Below are 12,445 nucleotides of genomic sequence, written 5' to 3'. Positions count from 1 at the left end.
GAAGAGAGGAGATATGGTCGATATGTTGGGAAACAAGGGAGCTCGAGGCTCAAGTTGAGCAAGAGCACATGTAGTTGCTTGTGAGTCGTGACTGGTGAGAGTTAGAGAATAGAGAACTTGAGAAGATAAGATTGCAATTTGCAATTTGTGCCTCTAGGCGGGAAATTGTGGTTTTTATACTTGTAGTTCTCTCTTTTTTTAGAATGTAACGTTTGCATTCTAATAACATTTACATTTTATACTTAGTATATACACAAAACCTAATGATTTTAAAATAATTGATAAATTAATTATTTATGTGAACTTCATATACACTAAAAATCCAAATTTCCATAATAAAAAGATAAAAAACCATTAACTATAAGAAACTCTAAGGTAGGCCGAACCTTCAAAATTAAAAAATTAGGCGAAATCTCAAAATTGAAGGTGCAATTACACTAAACCTAGATTTTTTTCGAGCACTGGTTCCAAAAGCCAAAAGCGTTAAGGTTGAGAGAGAGAACGAGGGGGAGTGGGGGACTCGAGAGGGGGAGAGCACGAGCGAGGGGAGCTGTCGAGTTCTGAAGAAGGCGTCCAGATACGTCCCACCACGAGTATCGTTCTCGCTCCAGGAACTATATCAGATTGTAGCCACAGACACAGAGAGAGAGAGAGAGAGAGAGAGAGAGAGAGAGATGCGGCCTCTGGACGAGCAGGAGACGACGGCGGTGTTTGAGAAGCTCCACAAGTTTGTGGGATCCAACCTGAAGCACCTGGTAGAGAGGTCTGCCCTGGAAGGGGCCTCCTCTGCGTCCTCCCCCGGTCGCTACTGCTTCCGCCTGCACAAGAACCGCGTCTACTACGTCAGCGAAGCCCTGGTCAAGAAGGCCACCAACATCTCCAGGGACAAGCTCGTGGGCCTCGGCACCTGCGTCGGCAAATTCACGAAATCCGGCAAGTTTCACCTCGTCGCCTCTTGCCTTGACCTCCTCGCCGCACATGCCAAGTTCAAAATCTGGCTCAAGCCGTCCGCCGAGATGTCCTTCCTGTACGGCAACCACGTCCTCAAAAGCGGCCTTGCTCGCATCACCGATAACACCCAGCAGAACCAGGGTGTTGTCATCTTCTCCATGTCTGATATCCCCCTTGGCTTTGGAGTCGCTGCGAAATCCACACAGGATTGCAGAAAGCTTGACCCAAACGGTATTGTTGCTTACCATCAGTCTGATGTGGGCGAATATCTGAGAATGGAGGATGAGCTGTAAGAGTTTTTCCTCCGGTGCAGAGCAGTGAGTTCTTCATCATACTTTGGTGCACGTTTGTTTCTGCCATTAGTTTAATTTCAGCAGAGGTAGCAAGTATCATTGGTAGCCCTAAAGACTCAGGTGGTAGATATCTGAGCTTAGCAGCCCTTGGTTCAGGACTCGATAATCTGTTCACTTCAGATGAGCACTGAAGTTATCAGACTCGCTGTTTAAGCACCACGATCACTACGCAAGCAAGTTGGGATTGAAAAATGAAAACTTCACTTTTTAGGGGCAGAGATTTTAGCATGTGTGCCTGAGGCTGGCACAATGTTTGCGATTGGACTAAAATAGACTATGCACTTGTAGTGTGATCTCGTTTGTATTTTATGAAGCAGCTCTTTTTGAAGAAAGCCATATAGTAGGTACCCTGGAATGTACTGACAGCTCATTTGTTGCTTCATACAACAAATGGTCAAAGGATAAGAAAGTTAATCATGAAAAGAGTTTTAGAGCACTCATATCAGCTGTCTGCTTGTGATTGCATTTTTGCACATTAAGTTGGTGTAAAGCGGAAATAACTGTGTTAATGTGAATGTAGGAGTGGCTTGCACTTCCTGCTCTGCACCTTTACCTAGTAGAAGGAAACTTGTATCACCATTTTGGTACTCTTAACATAATTGCCACAAACACTTATCTCATATATGCCTTACGATGCACCGTAAGGTACAGATAGTGGAGAAGTGTGCTCACACACATACACCCACAATCTTTGGGGTGATCTACACTTAGCATCCACATTAAGATAAATATAGGAGATGGAGAATAATGTGTGGTAAACATTCTAGTTATTCACATGTGCTTTGGTTTTGTGAGCGCTCATCGGATCTATGTTTTTTGGCAACAATTGCACTAGTCTAGCCAATCTTCATATACTTGTGCCTTGGTTTCTTGTTATTCATCATGTTGTTTGACATGCCACACTCAGACTTAGCTATATGTAATAGTTTGGTTGCAACCTCTAGTTTGTTGTGTATAGTGTCAGAGTTTCTTGAAATGGAGAACAAATGACATATGTTAGTCTTTCAACAAAATTTGTCAATCTTGGTCTTGTCTAGTCAACTTGCTCTATATAATGCGGTGTAGTATTTTTGCATGATGTCTATTTGTATTTGAACACATGTGCCAAGAGGAGTATTTGAAGAATGGATAGTGCAATTCCAACCTTGATGATGTGATAGCAAGTGCTGGTAAGACATTGAATTACAAGAGCTTTAAACACACTTGTACTAGACCTACAAATTACCTACATCGTAGGTAATATATTGATTACTTGATCAGCCATCACTGCTGAGAACTTTAATGAGATGTTAAAGATGGATATGGATTTAGATTGGGGGTGGCCATACATTGTAAGGTCTCTTTGGAAGCCTTGAGTTTCTTAAAGAGATTTGAATTGACTCAAAACAAGTAGAAACTTGAAATCTAAGACTCCATCACAAACCATTTGGCTTAGTCTTACTAGAGCAATTTTGAATGCACGATTTAAATGAGGAAACTCTCTATATATCTATGTGCTCTTGTTGAGTTATAATCTTCTAACAAGATTCGGGATCGTAAAAAAGCCCCAAAGAAGAGAGATCATAGAGATGAGAAGGATGGATGCGAAGGGAAGGGAAAGCCTATCCACCATGATCTTCATTCAATGAAGAGGGAATAGAGGAAGAGGTCACAATGAGGGATTCCCATGTTAGCAGATGTGTTGGAGTGTCTTGTTCTATGTACATCTCCTACTTGTGAGGCTTAGTCTGAGTTAGACAAGGATATTGGGAGCTTTGTCATTGTCATAGTGTGTTAGTCTATCTTGGGTGTCAGTTTCTTCCATTACAGGCACACCAAGTAGAGATTAGGGTTTCTAGGCGTTAATCATTTCATCCACCATAGTTTTAGTCTGTTTACATTGCAAACAATAAACTTGGAATGCATTGCACATTTTAGCCATGTGGCAGCCTGGGCGGCACTTCTCATTAGTAGGTGGGTAGTTTTGAGTTTGTGCCAACTTTTGGTAACATCAGGTTAGGCTGTTTCATGCATCCTTGTTTGTGTAGGCAGCCAGTCACATGCCTCCACTTATGCATATTCATCTAGCCATCATTGCGCTACATCTTCCTTAGTTAGTTTCTCATCTTTTGCCATTAGTCCAGTGCCGTGGCCTCACTGATGTGGATCACACATGTATAGGAGCTGATTGTTTGTGCCTTGCATCATGTTTAGATTGGAGTGTTTTCCTTGTGATTTCATTTGCGCCTCATTTGCTCTTGTCTTTTCTCTATTCTTTTATGCTCACTTTGCTCTCTCACGTGGTATCATTACCAAGAAGAGTCATAGAGAGCACTCAATGTGCTGCACTTTGTCTCAACATGGTGCTTTTTAATCTCCTGGAGCCACGTGACTTGCTTTTAGAGCCCTTATAGCTATTGTCTCTCCCATAGCATTCAACAAGTCTTCTCCATCAAACAATAGGTGATCATCCCAAAATGCAGCTTTTAGCAAGTCTTTCTCATCAAAATGCAATCTGTAGTAGCCTTTTTAGCAGTTGTGTTCTCCATTGAGCAGGTTGCCTTATTCACCAGGGCCAGCTGTCATCAAAACACAGACGTTGGAGTAGATTGCAGGTCATTTTCATTCCTAGGTGGCAGTTGACATCAAAATGCAACAAAGAGTGGGTTGTTTTCCACTCAATAGACAGTTCACATAAAAAATAGCCTATTTTTCTTGCTTTTTGCAGGTTTCTTGAAGGGTAGAGTGTTAGGCTAGTATGATTTGCAAGATTGGGTGGATAGGGACTACAATTGAGCTTGTGAGAATCACTAGAGCGATGACCAAGGTTGTGAAGACTTGCATTCAGATTGTCATAAATTTGAGAATCATTGCAAAGGTAGTTGACAACTGGAGAATTGTTGCAAAGTTGAAAGACCATTAGACTCTAGAGTTTGTGATATGGATTGATATGTGGGCCTTGATTGGCTACCTTCCCATCCACCATTCCTTTAGTTGAAGACTCCAAAGTTTGTGACATGGATTGATTCCCATCCACCATTCCTTTATCTTTCCTAACCCTCGGGCTACTTCACCATTGATGTCCTCTATTTTGCAAATGGCCAGTATGGCATTTGTGAAGAAATGCTCTAAATAGAGAAAACACAAAACCAATCGTATGACAAATCTCAAACTGGTAGAATACAATTAGGGCTAGGGTAACTTAGAGACAATGAACACAAAGAATAGTGAGCGAATGTCTATTGAAAATACACTGGTCATGCCAGCAAACACACTATGCAAGGAATGAATATTGAACCTTGAACTCCTGTGCCTCTTGGATCAAGGCAAAATTCATGAGTTGGAGAGTGTGTTGTACTCCAAATGGATCCCGAAACGCATCAAGGTAGTCTTTGAGGGTCAAACATCGGCAAATGTAGTTGTGGAATTTGGATCTAATGTAGACGGGTAGTGAGAAGAGAAAAATACTAAAAATGCAGGTACTTGAGGAGAGAGAAAAACTACAGCAAGTTGATGATGAAGTGGCAAGTTGATGGCAACTAAAACACAAGTATGATGATGTGATAGGCTAATGGTAGAAAAAACGTAGGTGTGATGATGTGGTAGTCTGTATAGCAGGCATAGATCACAAACGCAGTAGGTCAGTAGTTTGCTAGTTGTAGATGATGTGGCTGATATGCGAATGCAGTACAAATTGATGTAGATTGCACGATGGAGGCCGGAAACAGATTGATGTAGACAGCAATAAGTAGCTTCGAATGAGATGTTCTCCATGAATGAGGTGTGGGTAGTAAAGCTAGAGGGCTTGAAACATGCAAAAACGAGATTGGGCTGAATGGAGAGTAGCCTATCTATTTATAGAGAGTATGGGATCTCATATTGTGCATCATTTTAAAACTCTCTCGAACCTCACACCATTTTAGGTTTTTGATTAATTAAGCATTTCTGGGGCTATTTAAGTGGCCATTCAACATGTAATGCTTATGTTAGCTCAACAAATTATAATACTATTTGTGAGGTGCCCATTCTTCTTAATCTCTCGAAGAAAGACAAGTTGAATGGCTTGTATTAGGCCATTTGGACACACAAGATGGAGTGTCCTTGCCACATTTTATACATGGGGGTTTGTTACTTGTGCATTGCGCATTTTAGTCATGTAATATCCTGAGTGACATCTCTTATCAATCGGTGGCCAATTTTGAGTTTATGCTAGATTTGGTGGCATTAGGTTAGTATGTTTCATGCTTTCTTGCCTATATAGGCAGCCATTTACATGTTTCCATTTATTAAATTCATCTAGCCATCATTGTTCCTTGTCTTTCTTAGTTAATTTTTAATTTGTTTGCCATTCGTTACCCTCATTGATGTGGATCACACATGTGTAGGGGTTGTATATTGTGATTATGATTAGAGTGTTTTCTTTTGTTCCTTTGCACTTCAACTGTTCCTCTCTTCTCTCGATCTTTACTTCCATTGCGCATTCTCTAGCTTGTTGACTCTTAAGTGCTTCAATGGGTTGAGGCTTTTGGAAGAGTTTCTAAGGCACAAAAAAATGGAGTTAGAAATCTTATGGAAAGGAAAGTCTTGCAGAGGTAGACTAAAGGAAGAAGAATACGAAGGAGTCTCCAATTCTTTGGTGCCTCGATCATGGCTTGTAGATCAATCCTTAGATATTCTTGGTTTGGGTCTTCCATTTGAAGGTCTAGGCTATTGAATATTGACATGGACTGCATTGCTGTAATTACTGAAAGCTTCAATACACTAGGGATGGAGATGGGAGATCCTTGTTATGCAATGAAGTTTGAGTGGGTGTGGCTAATGAGCACAAGATGCAACTGTTGGTTTATTCACTATTATTTTGGGGATATGAGCCTCCAACCATCAGTTTGGGATACAAGTGCCTTAATATAAGAGCACATTGGTTCTCAATTGGTTGAGCTCCACGGATAACTCTAGAGAAAAGAACACAATATCTAGGGGGACTATTGGAAGAGTGCAACTTATGGTTTCTTGTTTTATTTATTTGATTGTGAGTCCTAGACCTACAAGTCCTTTGTTGAGAAATGATAGTGTTTACAGGGAGGAACATTGTCACGATGATGTCAACTTTTGAGATGCTTTAATCTTGTTGATAACATTTGATTAAGTCATTAATCAAATATGCAAGGTTGTTTAGCATATGTGATGCTTATGGCAGTTATTTCATGGTAATAGGCCAAGGATCTCGAGGATGCATTGGGTGTCAAAGGAAAAAGTTGTGATAAATTATGCTATTTGGGCTTTGGGGGTCAGTTGGTGTTAGTTCTAACCTTGGGAGAATTATTTGGCCAATAAGTGTCGGGGTTGACACTAGGAACTAGCATTAATTAAGTAATTAATGTGAGTCTAAGGGTCAATAGAGGTTGGGGACCACTCTAGGTTGCAAATGGCTTAGCTAGTTAATTATAGATAGGCACATTTAATTCTGGGCAGGGCTAGAAGTGTTGAAATTAATTTTCAGATCCATGTTATTCCACATCCTTAGTGTTTTATACCTACTGTACTTTTATAGGTTCAATCAGATTGGGTAATGATCATGTATGTGACATTATTAGCATAGGTGATGTGAGATTATAGTTTGGTATTGATACTTCATTTGGGCTTCATGATGTATATCATGTCCCAACTTTGACTAAAAGTCTTCTCTGTCGGAAAGTTAGATTATGATAGGTACCATGTCTCTTTTGGTGATTTTGTATGGATGACTACTCATAATAGTCTTGTCTTTGGCTACAGTTACCAATATCAGTTGAAAAATTGAGAAAACTTTTTTGAGGGTTGGGTCTTAACAGTTCAATCAATTTATAGCTTCAGAGAGAGAGAGAGAGAGAGAGAGAGAGAGAGAGAGAGAGAGAGAGAGAGTACCTTTTACGAAAAAAAAAGAGAGAGCGCGAGCTATTGTTTCATTTGGGAACAATAGGGAGTCACCTTTCAGGGGTTGGCAACATTAGTGCTGATTAGGTGACGGCATCTTGGAGGTGCTTGGTAGTAGGTGATTGCATTAAATACAAGCTAGAGCGGGTAGTAGGTAGAATTTAGGGTTTTCTCGCAAAGAAAATCAGATTTCTCTCTCATCTTGACTTTCTATCACCTTCTCCAACCCATTCTTAGGAGATCTCAGCATTTCTTAGCCATTTTGAGTAGATATCAACCAAATTTGGTGGATTGCATAGAGATCTTTGTTGTAAACCCTAAATTTCTGTAGAAATTAGGGTTTAGCAGCCACCTTGGGACCCATGCTAACAAGACAAGGCATTGTACATTGAAATCAGCACTTGAAATTCGTGGAATTGATATGGTTTTCAGATGCTAGGCCATCCATTGTGAATTGGGGCAACATTTGGCTAGTTGGTGGTTTTGTTTGTGCAAGTCTTGGGTGAAAATTAAGGGGCAATTGGCCCAAATTGCTTGTTGATCGTACATACAGCAAGGGGCTTTTAGATCGGCAAAGGAGATTGTGAGATCTCAACTTGTACTTAATCCATTAGCAATTGAAGTTAAAAAAATACTGAAAGGGGCGCCGGTTTTGGGGGCCAATAGGGTGTCCAATGTCCAAGATTAAAGTGGTAAAGTGTGCATTTTCAGTTTACGTGAATTTTATGCTTGTAATTAGCGCTTAATCAGGTTATTTACCACCCTATCCGAGGAGGATGGCTAGTTTCAAAGACCTTGTGTGTATGGTAAACATTGTGGCAAAGAACTCATAAACATAGAAAAAGGACGAAAAGGAATAGTGAGCACTGAATCATGTTGATACAATAGACTGAGCCAGCCTCAAGCTGGCCGTTTTTGTAGGACCAGCACTAAGGTGAGCGGAGGTGTCTTGGTGGTGTCCTGGCTGATCAGGTGACAACACTCGTGAATGAAGAAGATAATGACCAGCATTCCAAGTGTGCTTCGTGTGCAGAAGATGTTGTAACAGGGCAACCTGCTGAAGACCAAAACACAACTGTAGCTGGTGGAATCAGGGTTGGAATCAGCAAACACAAGGTCAGCTGATGTAGACAACTGTTGAGGAGCCACCCAAGAGGCTGGGTGGCTGCTGGGACAGCAAAACGCAGGTCTGCACAGCTTGTAGATCAGGTTGCCAGCATGGGGAGGTGGTTGCCTGATTGTGGAGGATGAAGATTGTGATCATAGACAGCAGGACGATTGCTGTGCCAGCTCCAAATCAGGGCAGAAGGTAGTAAAACTGATCACCTCAGACTGCAGATGAAAAATGCAGGTTGGGGAGCGTCTCCGAACAGGGCAGCAGGCTGGGTGGCAGCATGAGCCATAGTTGCCAAGAAACCTGTTTCATAAGGTTAGGAAAGCATTGATTGCCAGAGTCTTGTTTTGAGTCGTTATCCATGATGATTGCATATATTGATGGATCATTTTACAGCTAAAGTTATGTTGGGCATGGATAGTGGACCATGATGTATCCAAACATTGATGCTATGTTGAATGTTCATTTGCATGTATAGAATAATGAATAATGTCAATGTGTGTTTTCTACATCACGAGTCATATACTATGTGTATATAAAACTTTCATACTTTTCTCCATCTTGAATGAAACCCGTTTCTAACGTTTTATGATATTCATATGAAACCTGTTTCATACCTCGCGTTTCAAAAACCCTTGGCAACTATGGCACCAGCTGAGTTGGGTGGCAGTTGAACAGCCCCCAGATGGCAGCAGGCAGCCACTCCCATGGGGTAGGATCCACCATGTGTTGGTGAGAAGGTGATTAGCAGTTGGTGAAGGAGACTGGCTGAGAGTGAATAAGGAGAGAGTGTTTTGTGTTTGGATAATAATGCCCATGCCTTTTCTACAGGCACATGAGACACTACAACTGTCTAGATTGGTGGTTGGGCTGTCTCAGGTGGCACCTGAACAGTAATAAATGCTAAATAATACAATAAAGCCTTTTTGGGGCTGTAAATTGAGATCAAAATTAGAAATAATGCAGTACTATTATTTGTTAATGCACTTTATGACTCTGGTTGTTCAACATCCTCCGATCCTTACAATGAGTGCTCTGATTTGTCTCTGGATGGCTCTTGAAAAAAACTGTAAGATCTGGGAAGTCTCTGATACCAGCCAACTGTAACACTCTTGCTTAAGGACACAAAACAAAGAACTCAATTCCCAAATCATAAGTTTTGGGAAATTGCTGCATTGGGCATGCCTATGCCTCCAAGGCTGCAAGCATCAGTGAATCTTAAACTGGGTAAGGGGTTGGTGAAAATTAATTGAGCTTTAGGAGATAATTTGGGGTCCAGAAATGCCTTGATAACAAGGACTCTGAAATGCATAGTTTTCTGTATGATTAATAGCTTGGTGAATATAAGTATGTTTGTAAGTTGTGATCCCTTCTCTAAGTTCTGTAATATGTGGCTGCTCACCTTCTGAACCCACATAATGTAATTGTCATTCAAATATGCTAAGCCTGAAAAGGCTTGTAACTGCTAACATTGTTTTAAGTACATAGAGATACTAGTAAATTTCCATGCATTTGTGAGTGTTTTTCAATGTGGAGTTGTGTGTCAGTTTCTCTGCAATATTTTCTCCACTCCAAACCCCAGCAGACTAGTGGTTGCTTTGCCAGCAGCCTTACTCACTTAGTGCCCATAGATTGGTACCACCAGTTGATTGATGCTTGTACAACATAAGAGTATCCAATTTAATGCAGTGAGAAGATCTTTTAGGCCAGAACTGATGAAGTACACACCAGATTTGGCCAGAAGTTACTGTACTGGAGATACTTACATGAGATTATGAAGATCACAATGTCTTCCAAATTTTTGTATCTTCTAATGCAGCTGGTTTCAGTGGGATACTGTGTAATGAGCATAGAAACTGGCCAGCAGAGGCCCACTTGACAGGGAAAAGTTACCCACTCCCCGTTGATCAGCTCTATGGATATTTAAATATGTTGTAATGGCATTACTTCTTCAGTTAAGATGGTTGTGCATATGTGGTTTGCTCTTTGTCTTCTGTGGTTCACAAGAAAGGTTTTATGATCCATTTGGTTATAATATTCAATGATTTCCTTGGGAGGAACATCACTCCTCAAAGAAGACTCTTGGATATTCCTCTGTGTGAGTCCAATTCTTTAGATGGTACTACAGCTAAAGATTGATATTTGAACATACAAGAAATGCTGCAATGACTGCTGTACGTGTGTGTCTAAAACTGGTTTGCAGAGAGTATGATTACATAGATGCACCTTGTATAGATCTACCAATTAGAGTTCTGCGTTAGTCCTTGAGTGTCTTGATGTGCTGACTGTGAAGCATCACAGAATGAGTGCATCACTGGACGTTATGGGATCTGCCCACCGTTGTTTGCTTGCTCATGCCTTTATGGAATTACACAAATATTATTGCGAAGGATGGCATTGAATACCTGTGAATTTGGTCACCTTACCGTTAGTGCTTCCTTTCACACCTCACATGCTCACCACCACCACCACCACCACCACCACCACCACCAAAACTTCTGCAGGCAAGTTTCAATCACTCGAAATTCTAGGTTTGATATGAGATTGCCAACTACAATCATGAGGTCGAAACATAGCTACTGGAGAAGCTGGTTTTCTCACTCATGCCAATGACAGCTCTCACATCAAAGGTCTCCATGTTAGCTATTTCTCCTTGTGTGTGAACACCTTACATGTGTGTTACAGGTGTAAACAACTTGTACACCTCATGATGCTAAATAAGGGTGAAGGGTTTGGGGGAAACCTTAGGCCTATATAATGAGGCCCTAGCTGTTTTACTTTTATATGAGTTATCATGATCAATTTATTCATTCAATTTGTGTGTATGTGCATTGACTTGTTAGATCATCAATTAGCTTACCATCCAACAAATAAGCCCAAAATTAAAGTTTGAGTGGACTTTAATTAACTAAGTTCAAGCACTGATTGTTCGGGGCTGTTCACATGCCAATTAGGGCCTTTTCAATTGGAGCTCGAATCTCCAAAATTTCATGGAGGCAAGTTGGGGCTTTTCATGCTAGCACCCCTTGACATTGAATCAAGGTGTTCAAATGATGCATTTGTAACCATCGGGGTGCTTTGAGGGAAGATCTAAGATCCATTAAAAATATTAACATTTAAAATAAGTATTTTAAAACAAAAATATTAATATTAAAAACGTAAAAGTAGATATAACATATTTGCTTAAATTAGACACATGCTTACACAGGTTAGGATCTTTCCATCACATAAATATTAGATAATTGTGTGTAGTCATCTACTCGAATTTTAATCCAAAATGGGTTGTACTTCTTTCCTTCCCTTTCAAAGAAGCTGCATTTTAGGGGGGTTTTGTAGCTACTTTATAATGGCCTTTGAGTTGAGCCCAAAAGTTATAGTTGTATACTTGCCCTTTGGTTGCGTGATGGGTGCATGTGAGCCATACTTTTCATCAACCACTTGACCCATGCTCACTTATGAATCATACTTACTTCAAGCCCTTGAGCCTTTTGGTAGACCATACCATGATCATCCTTATTTTGCATCTCTCTCACTTCTCTCTAGAATCATGTATGAAGTTAGATGATGCCTCTTTGAGGCAAGACCTTTCCATTTCCTTTTATGTTTCATGTCATGGGTTCAACCACCTATGACTTGAAGGGGGGTTGGTTAGTTATTTTCCCTCGAGTGTAAACATATTTTACGTGTGTGTGTGTATGTTAATGATGTGAACACCTTTTCCACCTCTCAACATTAAATAAGGGTTGAAGGTTTTGGGGGAAACCTTAGGCTTATATAGTGAGGCCCCAATTCTTGTACTTTCATATTAATATCATTATTGACTATCCTTCAACTTGTGTGTACTTATAAGATCTCTCTCTTTCTCTCTCTCTCTCTCTCTCTCTCTCTCTCTTCCATGGAGTTGCATTTTCCATAGCTTGCTAGTCACACATGCAAGTTCCATATCTAACATTCCACATGAGATGACAATGGCGAGTGTTGATGCATGGGATTTGGAATTGATATGTGTAGGTAGAATTCAAGCAAATGATAACACCACTAGGATGAAGTTCAACTAGTACAAATGTATATGAGGTGCCAAAATAGCCTTTAATAGACTTTCATCTTGTCAATGTAACTTCATATATTAATTAGC

General features: G+C 40.4%; 1 protein-coding gene across 1 annotated transcript; it reads left to right on the top strand.

Moving 5' to 3' along the window:
* Nucleotides 1-495: 495 nt before the first annotated feature.
* Nucleotides 496-7,184, top strand: LOC148024843 (uncharacterized). Its single transcript, XM_087694508.1, has one exon. The coding sequence runs from the start codon at nt 675-677 to the stop codon at nt 1,242-1,244; it is 570 nt and encodes a 189-aa protein (XP_087550634.1). The 5' UTR covers nt 496-674; the 3' UTR covers nt 1,245-7,184.
* The last annotated feature ends 5,261 nt before the right edge of the window (nt 7,185-12,445 follow it).

The sequence above is a fragment of the Lygodium microphyllum genome, chromosome 15 (genome assembly GCF_053477565.2).
Source record: "Lygodium microphyllum isolate KBCC chromosome 15, Lygodium_microphyllum_v1.1.10, whole genome shotgun sequence".
Lineage (NCBI taxonomy): Eukaryota > Viridiplantae > Streptophyta > Polypodiopsida > Schizaeales > Lygodiaceae > Lygodium > Lygodium microphyllum.
This window is presented reverse-complemented; position numbering and strand designations above follow the sequence as displayed.